This window comes from Diadema setosum, chromosome 8 (genome assembly GCF_964275005.1).
Source record: "Diadema setosum chromosome 8, eeDiaSeto1, whole genome shotgun sequence".
Classification (NCBI taxonomy): domain Eukaryota; kingdom Metazoa; phylum Echinodermata; class Echinoidea; order Diadematoida; family Diadematidae; genus Diadema; species Diadema setosum.
Genome location: NC_092692.1, coordinates 30,510,572 through 30,529,344, shown reverse-complemented (window position 1 = coordinate 30,529,344; position 18,773 = coordinate 30,510,572). Strand labels below are relative to the sequence as shown.

At 38.7% G+C, this 18,773-nt stretch overlaps 2 protein-coding genes across 2 annotated transcripts in view; one reads left to right on the top strand and one right to left on the bottom strand.

The window, feature by feature from the left end:
* The window catches only part of LOC140231577 (uncharacterized), a 9,993-nt gene extending 3,330 nt beyond the window's left edge, over positions 1–6,663 (top strand). Inside the window, exons 4-10 of the mRNA XM_072311722.1 lie at positions 528–631; positions 1,306–1,405; positions 1,963–2,039; positions 3,630–3,729; positions 4,233–4,304; positions 5,023–5,091; positions 5,926–6,663. Of these exons, the coding sequence (XP_072167823.1) occupies positions 528–631; positions 1,306–1,405; positions 1,963–2,039; positions 3,630–3,729; positions 4,233–4,304; positions 5,023–5,091; positions 5,926–6,012 (609 nt within the window). The 3' untranslated portion in view covers positions 6,013–6,663. The remainder of the gene's footprint in view (positions 1–527; positions 632–1,305; positions 1,406–1,962; positions 2,040–3,629; positions 3,730–4,232; positions 4,305–5,022; positions 5,092–5,925) is intronic.
* Positions 6,664–10,562: 3,899 nt separating this feature from the next.
* Positions 10,563–18,332, bottom strand: LOC140232196 (18S rRNA aminocarboxypropyltransferase-like). The gene is made up of 6 exons (XM_072312333.1): positions 18,210–18,332; positions 17,037–17,182; positions 15,878–16,109; positions 14,129–14,322; positions 11,863–12,042; positions 10,563–11,200 (listed from the first exon to the last, which is right to left on the bottom strand). Exons 2-6 carry the CDS (start codon positions 17,146–17,148, stop codon positions 10,563–10,565), a joined length of 1,356 nt encoding a protein of 451 aa, XP_072168434.1. The 5' UTR covers positions 17,149–17,182; positions 18,210–18,332.
* Between the last annotated feature and the right edge of the window lie 441 nt (positions 18,333–18,773).

Genomic DNA, 18,773 nt, shown 5'->3' with positions numbered 1-18,773 from the left:
CCTCTGAGAGAACCATTTTAAGATCAACATCATGAACAGTCTGATAATTTTAATCAGGCCTTTTTATATGCTTGATCATTAAAACTCACCAGGGTTTCAAGGCTAATCATTGTCAGCATTATTTCCTTTTCAAATTAGGTGTAATTATTTTGTGCAATTTATCACAAACGGGTGTGAAAGAATCGCCTGTATCGTGTGCATGGAGTCGTGTATTACCACTCAGCTATGTCTGGTCAAATTCACATTGTTTCCTCGCATTTTAATTGTAAGAATAATAAAACTATGATAGTGTTTTTATGTGTATGTGCTTCTGCTATGCCATCCTACTTACATCGGAAGCATGCTTCATTGTCAATTTTGGAAAAATTAGCCACTTTTAAGTCTTGTACTCAATGATGACACAGCCATTTCAAAAGGCAACTGCATATTATGAATAGTCTACCTTTCTAAATAGTACAAAGATCAAAATTGTCTTAAGGAACTGAGTGGCTCCTTCACCTCCCTTCTCCCTTGAAACCCTTCCACAGAGGGGGAATCCTATCCTCAAGTACATCCGCAACGTCCCGTGGGAGTTTGGCGACATCGTCCCTGACTACGTGGTGGGCCGGACTGCATGCGCTTTCTACCTCAGGTGAGTGAGCAAAGTGTGGGCTAATTCTGCTGACATTGGTCATGATTTGGTAACTTCCATTAAAAGTCTTAAATTCAGCCAGAACTATTAGAAATTTGACCTCGGTTTCTGTCTAACACACAGAGTGTAGAAGGGATGTCATCTTGTGGCTCAACACAGTTGGTACACTGTACCCAGTGTAAGTTTCCCATCAGAGTAAATTGCCATATATAGGTATTATGAAAATAGAAGTAATCAAAAAAAACTGTTGCACAGTACTAACCATAACATTGTCAAATGACATCCCTTTAGTATAATGAGTGCGTGTGAGCTTGTTATTTTTATTTGTTGCTGTTTACCAAAGATAGAAATAGATATTTGGTCATTTACTGAAAACGTGTCATCATTTCTAAACTAGATTTTTATTTGATATGTAAAACTTAGTTGCATGTCATTAAATCTTCTTTAAAACTCGTGAATTATAGCTTCTGCTTTATAGGGTTTCCCAACAACAGCTGTTGTGCACATCAGTCCATAACTCATTCTAAGCAAGTGTCCATATTTTGCCAAAAAAGTTTATAGGTACCAAAGTATGGTACTGTACCATACTTAAAAATAAAAGACTTCAGTTTTGTCCAAGTTGCTCGTAGTAAATCATAGCCAGTTATGGGTTATTTATAATTTTTTTTTTCCAGTCTGCGCTATCACCACCTCAACCCAAACTACATTCATGACCGTCTGATGGAACTGGGCCACAGGTTTGATCTGCGAGTTCTGCTAGTGCAAGTTGATGTAGTAAGTGCAAGGTCAAGAGATCTGATGACATTCTTTGTATCTTGTCTCTTCTTTACATTTTTTAGATGCTCAAATCAGAATGTTTGGCTTTATAACAAGTTTGCCGAGAGTCACAGGACTATCGCTGTTGATCACTTGGTGTGTAACCAGAACGCAAAACAACTGATATTATACCTTCACTGCTATATCACGTAATGCCTTTGTTCAGATTATTGGTTAAAATTTTGCAATAGTTTTCGGATGACATTTGATGCCATAGTCTTGTGAGGCTGTTTGAAATCGGAAAACTGTGCCAGTGGATAAGTTTGGTTGTATTGTAAGTATACCATTTCCAGTTTATAGCTTGCATTAACGTACCAGAAATAACCAGAAAATGTAATGCATGGAACAAACAAGAATATACAAACACATGACATGCAAGTCCACATAATCTAATTTCCCTTCATGGTTTTGTGTCATACAAGCTATGCTGTCAAAGTGGTGCTAAAAGTAGTTTTGAATGATTCAGTTTTACCAATCCACATATTTTCTACCTTGTCCGTTGTTTTTATGTGCAGAAAGATCCCCACCATTCTGTGAAAGAACTTGCCCGTCTGGCTATTCTAGCTGACTGCACTCTCATTCTTGCGTGGAGGTTGGTATCAGTATGAGTTGTATGTTGTGCTGTTTTGATTTGTTACTGTTTTGTGAAAATTTTTTGAAAGGTGTTAATAACAGTCTATCTGCAGTGATGGTAAAAAGGAATAGCCATCAAACATACAGGTAGAGGAGGTAATTCATAAATCTTACATTATTCTTATATCTCCCTGGCTGTTTTAATAGCCAAATATGACATGGGCTAATATTTCACATTCTGTTATATTACCAGGTGCCCAGAGCTTGGTGCGAACTCTTTAAGGTCCTGAACAACCCAATACACGCCCATTCTTTTCAGCTGTAACTTGTCTTGCCTGTTCAGTACATTCCATATAACCTACCTTTAAATAAACAAACATACTTGTAGCAACAAAAAAAAATCAAAACAAAAACACAATAACGCCAGTAACACCATAAGTATGTAAGTGTGATTGTCCACTGAGATGTAGCAATACCATGGCCCTACTTGCAGCTCAATTTGATACAACAGGGATCAAGTGGATGACTTAATCCCTATTCACTGATACTTAGCTGACAGATACAGAAAGGAAGCCAGTTGATTGACAGGCTGAAATATAATACAGGCTAAATCAACAGGGGCTTAATTGCAATGAGTGCTATGCAAGCCACACCTTCTTGTAAACATCAAAGGAGATGTTGATGTGTGTGACTCCATTCTGCATCATTCACAGAGCTCCATGATCTGGCTGCATTTGAGATGAATCAGTAGCTGCGGTCACACTGGCAAAAGATGGCAAAGGTTTAAGATCGCAAAAACTTCGCGATCTTTGGTCGTCTGTCCACACTGGCAGCCAAACATCTTGATTTTTAAGCTCTTGAAGTTTGGGTCACTGGTGCGCATGCTCAAGAAAGAAGAAAGAGTATGCCGTCTGACAGCTTGTGATTGTGACATAACAATGACATCGGGCGCTTTGGAGGCATGGCCCACAAACAGATGGTGGACTGTTCACTTGAAAAATTTTGCAAAGTTTCAGTTGCTAGCTATCACACTGCCCAAAGATTGAGGAGATTGGCCCCCACCAATTTCGGAAAATTTCCATAGTTTGAGTGGGAAGTTTCACAAGAAGTTTTACAAGAAGTTTTGCGGGAAGTTGTAGTCACACCGGCAAACCTTGCAAGATCTTAAGATTGCAATCTTAAACTTTACAATCTTTTGTTAATGTGACAGAGGCTGATGAATCCATCTTGCTCCACTCATGGTTCTGATGCGGTTGTCAAAGCAAATGTTCAACTACAGTCTGATAGATCTTCTGAAAGATGAAGGTATAGGGAAAATTTCCATAGTAAGAAGATCAACGGGACAGCTGTTTTTATGTTGTTTAAATTGGCGTCTCCTTGTAAAACATATTCAAAAAGAGACCAGCTAAATACAGTTGTGGAAAATCAGGATCATCAAATTCACCTCATTTGAAGTGCTTCCTCATTGTAAGGGAGCTCATTATAGTGGGGTTTCCTTGTATATTGTTTTTTGAGTAGAGAGATATGTGTTGATCTTCATCAACATCTGGAATGACGTATTGTAGTTTGTTTGATTTCTGTCTTAATCTGGATGAACTTTTCTTTGTAGTTCTGAAGAGGCAGGACGCTACCTCGAGACCTACAAAGCTTACGAGAATAAGTCAGCAGATGCTCTGAAGGAGAAGATAGAGCAAGATCACCTGTCAAAGGTAAGATGTCAAAGGTCACTTTATATACGACATGTGCAAATTTCAATGGCAGCCTACAGACTTGCTTCATCAAGGGATTACGCTGGGCTCAGCGTGATGGTGGACAACATGTGTTGTCTAAGAAAATTATACATCTTAAGCTGCCGTCAAATATTCATGACTGCTGTAACATTAACCACTCATGGCTACATTAGTGTCTTTAATTTCTTGAAATTTTTCCTTCAGAAAGATAAACTTTGTATGAAGTAATTTTATGGTCTATGACTATGTGATGAAAAAAGTATCTACATAACCTGCTGTTTTGTCCAGTTATGGTTGTACGATTTTATTACATGCCTTGGAATAATGCCGTAATATTGTCCCACCAATGTCATGCTTCCATTTAGGCTGAGTCCCTACTCAAAGGCAGTGATTGTATTTGTGACATCTGCTTTGAATCAAGGGATCGAAGATGAGGTCATTTTTCACGTTTGTGCACTACATACAATATTTCTCCTCCGTAGGTGACGGACTGTCTGACAACAGTCAAATCCGTGAACCGGACTGATGTCATCACCTTGCTCGCAAACTACGGGGTTAGTATCCAGCAATATGAATATAATATCTTATGACAAAAAAAAAGGGGAATTTTTTAGTCTCCTCTTGATTCTCAATGGTAATGCACAACATTTTCTTCATATTTTTGTTTTACCTTATTTTATTTGCAAAGTGGTCAGTGTGAGAGGTCGCTTTCATAGATATTTTGTTTTCTCTGGTTATGATTTTTGCGTGTATTATGAAAAAATCCAGCATAACCAAAATGGTTATTCACAATGTTTTATTAGATGCCCTCCTTACCTCTAAACTGCCATGACTGTCATAACACTTTCTCACAGACTTTTGCTAAGTTCCTTGTTTGACTTAAATCGTCTCATTCAAAACACCTGGCCATGTCAGACTCGTTCCTCTTAAAACCACAACATATCCAGTCACCATGCCCATCAAGGACTTGGTACAGTGTAATGGGTTATTCAATATCAATCCAGGCCATTTTTGTGTGTGCATACAGCCAGCTGCCGTTAGTGTTGAGAACGTGACATGACAGTGCTTTCCCATGAAAGTTTCTTTTACAATTATACAACTATAGAGAATTAAAAAAAAAAAAAAAGATTATTCTTTAGTCCATGAATATGATTTGTAAGGTTTTATAGCTATTTATTTTTTCCTGTGGGAATTGATCCCATGAAAACAGGCCATATCATTAGTTTGCATATCATGTGGTTTGTCTGTTGTCTTCCTTCTGTGTTCCTGCAGACTTTTGACAAGGTGGTTGCAGCTAGTAAGGAGGAGCTCGCTTTGCTGCCTGGCTTTGGACAACAAAAGGTAGTTTGCTCGTATCCCCCCCCCCCCCATCAGTTTGTACGTCCCTAGCACTGTGCATAAATCACTGCTATTTCCATTTACCACTATGTCAGATGCAGAGTACTAATAAACCTTAGGGGATTATCATGTACTTGTGACTTGTGTGAATTTTGCCATGACAGATATACAACCCTGGCAAGCACACACAGACAATTTTAAAGGGATAGTATAGTATTGGTGAAGATGAGGATTAAGCTTTTAACTTTTTTTGAGATACTTAGAAACTACTTTATGAAATGTTAGAGAGCATACAATTCTAAGAGGAATTCAAAGTTTATTTGATGGATATAAGTTTTGAAATGGCTGAGATATCCAAAAACAAAGTAAAACAAAGTGATCCTCGTAAAAGTTGGGTCCCACCTTTTATTAGGATCACTTTGTTTGGGATATCTCAGCCATTTCAAAACAAGTTTTCCATCAAGTAAACTTTGAATTCCTCGTAGAATCATATGCTCTTTAATATTTCATAAGAGGTTTCTCATTATCTCACAAAAAAGTTGGAAACCCGAAGCCCCATCTCAACCAAAACTATACCATCCCTTTAAGGCAAGGTAGTAAAACAACAGCAGATTTAAATTACTTGTCTTGTTTTAGAGGAGAATTTCTTCCTTTCTTGATTTAAGACAGCATTTGATTATTTATCAGAGACTGTATGTTTTGTTGAGATACATGCTGTAATTCTTTTTACAGCAATGTTCCTCCTGCATCAACCAAACTAGTAAATACTTTTCCTCACTTATGAATGATACATCACTTTTTTTTTTCTTTCTTTTGATTTATCATTTTCCCCACTAGGCACAGAGACTGTGCGACAGCTTCACCGAGCCTTTCCTGCGCAAGAACAAGAAGAGGAAGACCGAGGACGAAGAGGAGGGGAGGTGATGGATGGCATTGCCATGGCAACATTGCAGTGAATGATGTACCAGTTTCAACGCTCATCCGAATAAGTTTGAAAATCTGTGCCTCATGCTCTGTGTCATATTCCCAGACTATTATCCAAGTCTGTGGAAAATGCAATCTGCAAGGAGACCTAAACCAACCCTCATATGTAGCTGGACTACAAATGACACAAAAGGCTCCATGTACATCAACACTTGATTTTGTTTGCTTTTTTTTTTTCCAGTTTCCATCTGTTCAAGATGCCCAATTAGCCTTCATTCAGTTTGCACTAGCTCGCCTTCCGTGGGGTCCAGTTTAATGTACTTTGTTGAACAGTTCAAAGCTTTAAAACACAAGTAATTTTTTGAGAATGATTCTAAGGTTTCCGGAATTTAAAAGCAAAGTGTTTATGCCCATCATTTTCCTCACTTTGTACGAGACAGATACATATTTGTTGATTTCTTTCTTGTACATCCAAGCCATTGGGGTCTGCAGTACTTTCTCCATTAATAGCCAAAGTGAAAGATGAAAATTCAGTATAGACATCTGGTATCTGTTGACAGAATGTTATACATGTATATTGAGTGTTTGTATTTGCCAGTGTATATGGAAATGGTTTTGCTGAGAGCATGTAAATAAAGATGATAGTTTACAAATTGCAATGAAGTCTTAATTTTGTATGTACGTTTTTGCTTTCATAGGTAGAATTATATGCTGTATTAGATATATGAAGATGTCTTCGTTCACAGATAATGCAAGCAAGACCCACAATAATGGGAATGGTGGCATCTAGCAATTCTCCCTATGATGCACTAGAACAAACTAAAACAAAAAATCCATTTGGGCAGGATTTTTAGTAACAAGAACAAATTATTAGAGTCAATCGATAGATACTGTAAAAGTGGATATTTTCGCGCGACTAATTTTTTGCGCTCTGCGGGGTAAGAAGAGTTTCACATGTTTTAAATTCCGCAGAATCAAGTCATCAACTGCTGGAACATATGGAAAACAAAAATATTTGCATGCTTTTATTTTCGAGCTAGTTTTGGGTTGCGCGAAATGCACGAAAATTTCAACACCGTTAAAATTTCCACTTTTAAAGTACAATGTAGCTAGATGGATTGACAGATACAAGATACATAGATACAATGTTAAATGCAATATAGAAGAATGAAAAAAAAAAAAAGGTATAAAAGAAAGTTGTGTGTGCAAGTGAGAAATTTGACAAAGTGGTATATAATGTGGAAATGGGATTTTAATCACTTCCATAAACAGTACTTTTACACTCACTGAAGTCCACAAGGTAATTTATGATGACTCACTGCAAAAACATTACAAACATAATCTAATCCTCACACATGTACACATGCTTGCAACAGACTTTACAACATGGGGCCCATCATAGGATTCTCATTGCATGACTGCACAGACCAACAGGGCAGAAGATTTAGATACTGTGGATTGGTTTGACTTTTGATTTGTTTGTTTGTTTGTTTTGAGCCTCTTTGGTTGTTTCTTGCCTGTAAGTTTGGTGTGTGTGCAATATTAGCTTTGGGCATATTCCTACAACTATACTGTACGATGCTCCACTTGTGAAGGCATTTACCAACTTGTATACACAGTGTTATTTTTTTTTTTCATTTTATTGTTTAATTGTCCATATACCTCAAGCACACAAACATATCAGTTTGATCAAACACATCAAATCATTATCTGCATGCAGGCAGGCCACATTCATATTTTGATCAGTTTGGTTTCTGAACTTTCATGCTGAAAGATACTATAATCAGATTTCATAGTACAATGTATATCACTGCTCTTATATTACTCACAGCGGCAGTGTACTAAAAAAAAATAAACACAAAACAAAAACAATAAAACTTTTTTATTCACTATTTAATAGTCCCTTACATAGAATTATGCATGGCAGCTGTGTGTAATCTTCAACACAATGACCACTTTAACAAGAACAAATGGGGGGAGAGCACAACACCTACAGCACCTGACTATTAATGGGTCTTCTCCTGGCCATACAACACCAGCATCAGCCAATTCTTCCCTAAAATCTTGGAGGCTTCCCCAATCAAGAGTTAAGACTTGACTTCTGTAATCATATGTGACCCGCTACAACAAAAGGATCCTAAAATCGCTGACGGCTGAGCCGAGAAAATCGAGTTCGAAGTCACATCATCAAAATTGGTCAAAACAATCTGATTTCTGTTTTTGGCATGATTTTGAAGTCCAATGTTTTGTCTATCATCTGCCGAAATTTTGAAGCTAAATGATCAAAGGAAAAGCAAGAAATAAGCATTTTTTTTTCTGGGCCATGATTTTCTGACTTTCAACATAACATAAACGTGTCCGAAGATTTGGATTTAGTGCCGCAGCTAGACTCCGCCCCTAGCAATGAGGGAGTGATCTTATTGGTCAGTGCGTGGCATCCTGATTACTGATTGGTCGTGCGTGGACCGCTGGCGCTAAGCTTGATCATCGTGGAGGTCGCTAGGAGCATGCCTTCTATTGTCAAGCGGTAAACTCTGTCTCGCCTCCCCTTGATCACGATAGCGTCAGAAGGAAAACTTTGAAAGCGTTTTTCTCGAAACTCTGATTTCCTCAACTACCTGACATGCGCTAATAAAATCATCAATATCTCCAAAACCAAGTACTTTTATGAGTAGTGCTATATATGAAATTAAAGTAGAAGAGTAAGGGAATAAGGTCATGACATTTTCAGAAAATTGTCCTTCCCCGACTTTCGGATCCTTACGTTGTAACGGGTCACATATTATATATGTGTAATTATTGCGTTACCACTGGTATAACCAATCTACTTGAACTGACTAGCACAACCAGCTGGTCATTTGTCTAATCATTGTGTTACTAGTGAGGTAACGGGTCTAGTAAGCAAGACTGGGACAAACAGCAGGTCACTTACTGGCATTTTTGGCACATTCCAAATAATTCCCTCCGCCAAGGAGGTTATGTTTTTGTTGGCACTGGTTTGTTTGTCTGTTTGCAAAATAACTCAAAAAGTTGTGGAAGAATTTGGATGAAACTTACAGGAAAAATTGATAATGCACGTGGAACAGATGATTAAATTTTGGTAGTGATATGGGAATTTTTATGAATTTTTGAAGGATTTTTAATCTTTTGGCAAACAAGGTCAATGACCTTTGTAGTCCAAGCTGCGCATATTTGAGGTTTGCATACACGTATGCTCTGCTCGAGGCATGGTGCAGCAGGAAGCTGATGAGGTAAACACAAGGCTTCTTTAAATTAGTTAATTTTCAGCATGTGTGTATAGGTGGAAATGAGCTGCTAGGCAGAGGTCTGCGCTCATAAAAGCCCAGTTCCATAATGTCAGTTAAAATACACACACATAATACTACTGGGTCTTCCCCTCTGCCTCCTCATTCCATGTGAAACTCAACATGACGTCGGGAGTAAAACACTTGTAATCATGAATGGAAAGAGGCTGCCTGAATAATTTTTCCTGCAAGGAAATGCTAGCGAAACAACATTAAAAACAAACCCACATACAATAAAGATGATAATAATAATAGTAATAATTATATCATTATTATTATCATCCTAGCTTTGCCATTTACAGATTTGTAAAACCTAAAATGTGAACTATAAAGCCACTTCAAATTGGCAATTTCAAATTAATCAGAAGTACAGGTGGAACTTCATTATAAAGAGGTTAAATAAAACAAAACAAGTTTATTTAGCAGGTCCTAACGTTGCACTCTGATGTAGTGAAAAACCTGACATATTAATGTGAATGTTGTGGTTTTTACGTCCTTTTTATAACAAGGTTCCCTGTTTAAACATTTCAAGCACAGCAGTAGACGAATGAGATTACCATATCAGTAAGAAAATACTGTAAGGCTACAGCACAGTAAACAATATTTTAAGGACAAGTTCACCTTCATACATGTGGATTGAGTGAATGCAGCAATATTAGGAGAACACATCAGTAAAAGTTTGAGGAAAATTGGATATTCCATTCAAACATGGATTTTTGAAGTTTCAGTGCCACCATCGCTGGATGAGAAGGATACTACAGTTTATGATGTCAATTGTGTATAATGATATAAATAAATACAAAGAAAAATCAACATATTTTCACTTTTCTCGCATAATAAAAGATCACTTGACTTGTCCCTTTAAGAAGGCAGGGGGGAATAAAATTACCCTTAACATATGTCAGTATTTCAGGTCAAGGGAATGTGTACTTTTTTTTCAAAAACTGAAATTTTGTGAAATTCTCTTTATATTTTCTTTATATTCATCTACGTATGTGACATCACACATGGTAGTAGTCTTTTCGTCCGGCAGTGACTGCACAGAAATTTGAAAAATTCATTACTTGTGAATGCATTATCTGATTTTCCCCAAACTTTCTCTGATGTGCTCTATTGACATTGCTGCATTCACTCAATCCACATGCATATTAATGTGAACTTATCTTTTAATCAGCCACTGCATAGTATTCACTAACTAAACAAACCCAGTTAAAATGATGCTCGAAATAATCATGAAACTGTCCCTCATATACTGTCTGTATCATCTGTCAAGTTCAGTGTCTCAAAACGAGTGTTACATTGGCTAACTTCCGTACAGCCATCCATTTCCTTGCACCCTGTGGTTTGGCAAGTTGGTAGGCTAAAGTTTCTATACGAGCCCTGAGTGATGCTGCTAGTCCTTTCATCTACTCCTTGAATCTCAGGGGAAACACTATTCGAATCAGTCTGTCCTGGATTCTCGTCTAAAACCGCATCCTTGCACACAAAGTTCCTGGAATCGCCGAGTCTTCTCTCAGACTGATCAGCACAGTTGGTCTCGGACTGAAAGGCCGAGCAGCCATCCATCACCTGCGCCCCTTCTCCAGAAGCGGACTCGTCCAATTCCACTATGTCTTGGCTTTGCTGGTGAACAGAACTACTTCCATTTCCCTCTTCCTCCTCCTCCTCCTCCTCTTCCTGCTCCTCCTCCTCTTCCCTCTCCTCCTCCTCCTCCTCCACATCTTCATCATCTTCGCCCTCTTCATCTTTACATTCGAGACTGAGACTTCTCTCGTCTTCATCAGATTCATCGTCCTCTTCTTCAGAATCAGAAACTGGCATGTCATATGCCGGCTGCCTGTTCATGTTAAATGTGGTCTTACTCATGTCAATATCCATGGGATCTGCAAGAAGAAGATAGAGAAGAAGAAAAATTGGGATGAGTGAATGATAGGGATGAGTTGGGATGCCAACCTTGTAAACGGCACTGCAGTATTCTGAGGACTGAAAAAGCATTCTGGGTGGAAAAAACAGTATTTTCACTTTCCCTTTCCTGCAATAGACATGTATAGTATTACCATCCAAAAAAAAAAAAAAAGAAAAAAAAAAAAAAAAAAAAAAGTATTTTACTCGATACCTACAGTCTTTTTTTAATATGGGGGGGGGGGGGGGCAAAAAAAGCACCAAAAAATACAACAGTTGAGATCACTAACAGTATAACTGGCAACTGAAAGAAAGCAGCTGTATATCACTGGTGCAAACGTCACAGACTGTACTAGGACAATTACCCCATGGACAATTACCCAAGACCCTTCCCCTGACCCTAGCCCTAGCCCTAATCCTAATCTTGAACCTAATCCTGACCCAAACCTAAATTCTTACCCAGACCCTAACCCTTACCCTAATCTTTACTCTTACCCTATCAGTAACCAGCTTTTATCTGAAGGAGGGTGGGGGGGGGGGGGGGTGGGGGGGTGGGGGGGGGAGGGGGTTTATTGTCCTCGAGGGGTAACTGTCCTGATATGGTCACAGGCTGATACCAATAACCAAAGTATGGATTCCTCACCAAACAACCTCTGCTCCTCCTGCTCCTGTTTGAGCTGGGTCATCCATCTCTGCTGGGCCTTCACCACCTCGCTTCCCGTCCGGCAGGAGGCGTAGACATCCAGGAGCTCGCGGTTGAGTTCTACGAAGATCGGACCCCACTTGAAGCGGGCAAGCAGGGCGAGGCTGTACTCTTGGAAACCTGGCATACAAAATCATTTCATCATTATCTTTACCATTACTGTTATCAATATTATCTTCACTATTATTATCATTATTATTATTATTTTATATATACACTTTGGTATGTTTTATAACTTGCATTTGTTGGTTGACTCTTACTTTCATTTTGTTGCCTCTTCTTGGTACATCAGGTTAGGGCTTGCTGTTTGCTCAGCTCCCCCCCCCCCCCTTGCTGTTGCTATTTCACTCTTTTCCTGTCTTTATCCCTCTGCTGTTCCTTGTCTTCTTTGATGTTGCCTCCCTATTCATCCTTATCCTTCAAAGGTTGCCCCCCCCCCCCCCCATGGTCCTGGGGATCATCACTGACCCTCCTCTGCCTTTTGTCTGTCCACCCTCCTTTAATCCCCCTCCCTTTACCTGATGGGCTCCTTGCCCATGACCTCCAATCCTCCCCTTTTGTTTTCTTTGTTCTGTGTCCCTAGCCCTCCCATGACTGTTCTTGTTATGTGTATCCTTATATGTGACTGCTGTTCCTGCCTGTTTGTCATTTTGCCTCTGACGAAGATTCTGCTATGATCGAAAGCTCAGGCCCCTTTTGACTCCAAACAAAATTTGGTTATCGCAACTAAAACTACTACTAAAACACTGATCAATTTGGTGCTTATTAAGTCAATGTTGGGCAATTTTGTCAATCAGTTGCAATAAAAACAACTTGATGCAAGAATTTCATAAATTTGAATAGATACAGTATGTGGTACTCTTGGCATGCTATAAGGATTTATACCAGCACTGCCTGTCAGGTGGAAGCACGCTGATCTAGTGGTGATCACGAGGTCTTTGGTACAAATCCAGCCCGACTATGTATGCCCACAATTTTTTTTTTTCATGGCCACTACTAAAACATTAATTTGGTGCTTATTTACATCAATGTGGGGCAATTTGTCAATCAGTTGCAATGAAAACAACTTGACACAAGAATTTCCTAATTTCAATCGACTTGTTTCTATTTTATTCTTCATTCTTTAATGACTTTCAATATGTTCCAAAATACCATCTTTGAAATGCAAGGTTTAACTTTCTGCATTTGATTAGTTTCCTCAATTTCTTTGCTGTTCTCTACGCATACTTATGAACAGCTTTTGACAGAAGAAAGCACACAAAGAGATACGAGATGTAATTAGCCAGAAATTCATTGTCATACTTAACTCACTTCCAACTCAAAACCAACTTGAATATTTGACTGTTCATCACAAAACCAATGAAAAGATGCACATCCCAATTTCACATTAGAACTGAAATAGGTGAAATGGGTCAACCTAGTCAATCTTTTTTCAATCAAAGTTTCATATACTTTGTGAAAGAGCCATTCTTCTAAGTTATCCTCAACATCAGGATCCTGAAATGAATGGGATATTGTGATTTTTTGCAGTTTTTCTAGGACATTTTTTTTTGTAGAATATCATGAGTAGGTGTTTTTGACAGGCCCCTTTACATATCTTTAAAACAAAACCCATGAGGTTTGAATTTTCTTGAAATTTGTCTTCCTTTAAGAAATGAAATGTTACAGATCAGCATTTGCAATCTTACAAATTTCATTCGTTAGGAGACAAATTTAAGAAAATTCAAGAAACCTTTACACACACTTCACTTTCAACTCAAGTTACTTATGAAAGGATAAGTACACACTCTGCTACTGTCTTGATGGTATTAGCCATGAATAGAATGCGCTAATAGCGTGAGCTAGATTTCAGCTTAATCTGACAGTCCCTTCATTAAGGTTGTTATGGAGTTTAACTTCCTGTTCTTTGTTCAATTCACTGCACAGAATAGAGCATGTGTGAGATTAGGCACTATGAATAGACCCTTAACTTCAGAGTCTCCTTTCTCAGTCACACTCCTCCAGCATGTATACCTTCTTTCTATTAGCAACAGGAAAGTCAATTTGTATTGAGTTGCATCAATGCATCATTTTTAAGCTTAACGTCTGCTCTTTCACAATCTACCCTTTACTAAAAATCCATGTCTGGCAATTTTTTGTTGGGTTTTGTGATGCAGGGTCATATATTGTCATTCCTGAAAACAACTCCCTCGTTGGTCCATCTCACCTGTAATGTAGAGTGTTGCTGCGAGGGCCTCCACGCAGCTGAGCTGGCAGGGCTTGCCGTAGTTGACGGGATTGGCTGCCACCAGGTAGGGCAAGAGCCTTGGGTTGCTGCCCCGCATCTTAGAGAATGGGGTCTCCTCTAGGCGGGCCCAGGAGCAGTCGATGACCGCCACTCCATTGCTCTCTACCAACGGCCTATACAGAAGAACAAAAGGAGGAACGAAGATTATACTGTTGGGTCCCTTGGTAATCATAGCACATCATAAAAATCTAGTATTGCACCTTTCGTTAATATCCACCAGATTCCACTTGATACATGTCAATACTGGGAATCAAGTCTGCATGTATTATCTGTCGCTCTGTAAGGCAAGCCTAAGAGAGGTTTTTTTTTTTTGGCTACAAGCAAAACCCACAAATGAGAAGGCCTTCCATGAAACTTGAATATTTCCCTACAATTATCTATCTGCTATTCAATTATGTAACAATAAGGAATAATAACTCTGGCAAATTGAAAGTCTTGATAGAGTGCTTCTAATAAACAAGCAATTGCAAGAATGTTTTATATAAAACAACTCAAGTTTAGTTTTCCCTATGGAATTTCCCTCCATACAATAAACATTAAACACAAAGGCACACAGGTGTTTTTCTTGCAACTTCAAACACAGTGTCCTACATATCACTGGGAAAATTCTAAGGGAGAAAATGTTAATTTACTGACAGTGAACATCTAGTATTCAACATGAAAAGTATTACCAAATCTATAACAGAGTTGCATTACTACCACTGCTGTCATACTGAGATGCCAATACAATGTCCATACTAATTCACAAAAGGTAGATCACAAAAAGACACACCAATTAAACAGAGCTGTATACCACATAGACTGATATGTGGAGGCATTATCAGTACAACACTGCAGTGTGAAATGCTGTGATACTTTAAAGGGAAGGTAAACCCAAAGAACAATGTGGATTGAGTGAAAGCAGCAACATTAGTAGAACACATCAGTGAAAGTTTGAGGAAAATCGGACAATCGATGCAAAAGTTATGAATTTTTAAAGTTTTGGTGTTGGAACCGCTGGATGAGGAGACTACTAGAGGATATGACGTATGAGTGGACAACAATACAAAGAAAATATAAAGGAAATTCAACAAAAATTCACTTTTCTAGATTTATGAAAAAACAATTGACCACCCGCTTTCAGAAAGCAGGGGGAATAATTGCTACCCTTAACATATATCAATATCAAGTTGATGGAATTTGTAATTTTCATGAAAAATGGATTTTTGCAGAATTTTCTTTATATTTTCTTGGTATTGTTGTCCACTCATACATCATAACCTCTAGTAGTCTCCTCATCCAGCGGTTCCAACATCAAAACTTTAAAAATTCATAACTTTTGCATCGATTGTCCGATTTTCTTCAAACTTTCACTGATGTGTTCTACTAATGTTGCTGCTTTCACTCAATCCACATTGTTCTTGGGGTTTATCTTCCCTTTAACTAAACCTTGGCGAGAAAGGAGAAGCAAAAATCGGTTTTCTACCTAAAGGTGTAGCTGGCACCAAAGTAATATGTTATGACAAACTAGCCGTATGATTTTAGGAGCTTCGAGCTTCTTGCAGCTTCAAGCTACAATTTTGACCACAAATTTGCATTTGGCAATCACCAAGGATGAAAAACAAAAATACATCAGGGTAATACTAAGAGGGTAACCATGGCAACAGATGCCACAAATATGCTGCATACCTATCCTGAGGAGAAACACAGTTGATGCCCATGGGCGAGAGGATGACGCCGTCAAAGCGCTGGGACAGCTTCAGGGTCCTCAGCAGGCCCTTCCGGGCCAGCTTGCGGCCCGTGCACCTCTTGGGGTCACAGTGCTGGAGGTCCCACATGGCCAGAGGGATGGGGATCTTGGGGTGGTCGGCTTCCTCATCGCCATCTAGTTCGCCCTGGGATGACGACCCTGGCAAAGATGCTGCGTGCATGCACAAAAAAATCCTTATGTACAGTGCACAAAGGCTATATTCTGAGAAATCTTGTTAATAAACATTTATACTTGCACTTGTCCATGCAACATTATGTAGCCTTGATTTCAGATCATCTGAGTAAATATCAGAGAAGCAAGCATACCTTCACAAAGGAATCACATTTGCAATAACATTAATTTTTTTTATTTTTTTTTTTTAGACAGGGTGACTGCAGTTTAAAATAAGTGGAAAAGTACAAGGACATGGACTGTCACGGTGCATTTCCATTTCTAATGATAAACACATAATCCAGACTTCAAAATGAAATTTAAATGCTACACAACTGTAGAGGCAATCTAAAGGTGAAACTTAGTGAAAATTGTGATAGCTTATATAGTTTTACTACTACTACTACTACCACCTACTAATACTACCACTACTACTACTACTACTACTACTACTACTACTACTACTACTACTACTACTACTACTACTACTACTATTACTACTACTACTACTACTACTTCTACTACTACTACTACTACTACTACTACTACTGCTATATTGCCTTTCTAAGAATGCACGAAAACAAGCATTCCAAGTCAAAATCCTAAATCTGTTTAGGCATTTGAATAGGCTGTTCTTCTGTCATACACACTACATAGATGTTTAAAGTCAATGTGGTATATAAACCCAGACCTGCCAACATTTTTAAAAGCCTTTCAGTACTTTGATGGCTGACAGTCAGTCATTTGCACTTTTTTTGAGTGAAAACTCAGTAAATCCTCAACAGTGTAATAGAAAATATATCACAGACAATGATTTCTCAAATCAGTAATTTGTTTGTAACCTTCAGTATTCTTTTCCAATTTTAGAGGAAATTACTGAAAATCAGTACCAGTTGGCAGCTCTGTAACCTGCAGTGTACCACTCACAATTATTTGCAGCTGCACTGATTCTCACAAACTTGTGCTGTCGGCCATGTTTGTTTTGTTTGCCTCCTCCTTTGCAGTGGTCCTTCTTGCCTTGTCCTTTCTTCTTACCCATGATGTCTAACAACTTCTACTTAGCACCTTCTGCCCTGTGAACAGTAGCATACAGGAATGGTTATTAACCCCTTGAAGACTAGAATAAACAACCCTGTTTGCAACAGGCCTTGTACAGGGTGCTTATTTGTGGCAGGGGACATTTCATTCATTGATGAAAAGGTCCAATCAGGTGTCACTTCCCGTAACACTTGTGAGTAAATCCTGCTTATGCTCTAAAGAGGGACTAAGCATAGGCCTACATGATGTTCATTAGCTGTTTATTGATGAATGAAAACGAACTGATGAATAAAAGATGATGTAGATGAAAGCATGAGATGACAAAGAATGGAGATGGGAAGGAGTAGTTGGAGTACAATCTGAGACCAGCTGGTTGAATGATTCTTCTTATTCACTAAGTAAAGCAAGCTGCCCATAATTCAACCCTAATGCCGTCCACAATTTGACCATCGGCTACATATACTGTACAAAACAAAATTTTGGCATGTGAGGTCGAACCTTGTTGCAGGTTTTTTTCTTTCTAATACTGCAGGACCCTGCCACCGTCAGGTGTATTATTTAATGCCATTGTTTAACTAGATAAACACTCGAAGAAAGCAGACCTCCAAGAAGCTCATTTCTACCCATACGCTCATGGCCATGTGCATGCTGTACAACGCCCCTTTTTTTTCCCCATTTACAATCTTGTGGAATAGAACCCTTTAATTCTGTTGCATCTCAGACTCAGAGTCTATCTCATCAGCAGCTTGCTGCATGCTGCGCCTCGAGCATGCACCCAGTGCACGTATGTACAACTCAAATTACGCACAGCTTGCAGTTGAACTCCCTCGTTTGTTGGCCTTTAAACAAATTTGCCAATGACAATCCTTCAAAATTTCAAAAGAAGTAGACCTACATGTATGCTGGATCCAGACGGTTATCTGGATCACGTCACTACCAAATATTTAAAGTCGGTTCCTTTTGTCATTATCAACTTTTTATATAAGTTTCATCCAAATCGGTTTGCAACTTTTTGAGTTAAATTTATTTTGCCGGTTTGAAAACAGACAAGTACAGACTCACACAGTACAGCAGAGACTCCAACCCCAAGCACCTTCTGATCTGGAGATTCTTCCGCCTGAAACCCCTAGCAAACGGGAGACTCCAACTTGATGTGCGCGAAGTTCCTTGTGGCCGGGGTCCAGCTCTAGGGTTCTAGATGTTATCTCATAAGGCTTATTTTTCAACATATATGATAACACGTCACTGAGCTGAGTAAGAAATCATTTCAAGCGGGAGACACGGAGAAAAGGAGATTTTGCAAAAATGGGCTTTCGGCGGGAGATTTCCCGTCGAAAGCAGGAGAGTTGGAGTCTCTGGTACAGTAAATTTTACTTATCATGTAATTTATCATAATTATTTACTGCCAAATATTATGATTGTGGCCATGATATTGACAATTTGGCCATGGACAACCTGGAACGTGTGACAGTTAGTAAGTTTACAATATCATCGTGTCATTTTGAGAGCATATCAGTGCATGGATTGTGCGCATCATCTACTCTGTATTAATTTACTCAGAAATAGAATGAGAGCTAATTAGTAATGAGAGCAACAGCAGAGCAAGCTGTTGAGTGTTGTGTACGG

Excerpts from the sequence above, each read along its gene's own strand:
- LOC140232196 (XM_072312333.1), bottom strand. The coding sequence starts at position 17,148 with ATGGGTAAGAAGAAAGGACAAGGCAAGAAGGACCACTGCAAAGGAGGA. Across the intron at positions 14,323-15,877 it reads TGTGTTTCTCCTCAGGATAG|GCCGTTGGTAGAGAGCAATG; the intron begins GTATGCAGCATA and ends TCTTCTGTATAG. Across the intron at positions 12,043-14,128 it reads AGCAACACTCTACATTACAG|GTTTCCAAGAGTACAGCCTC; the intron begins GTGAGATGGACC and ends TTTGTATGCCAG.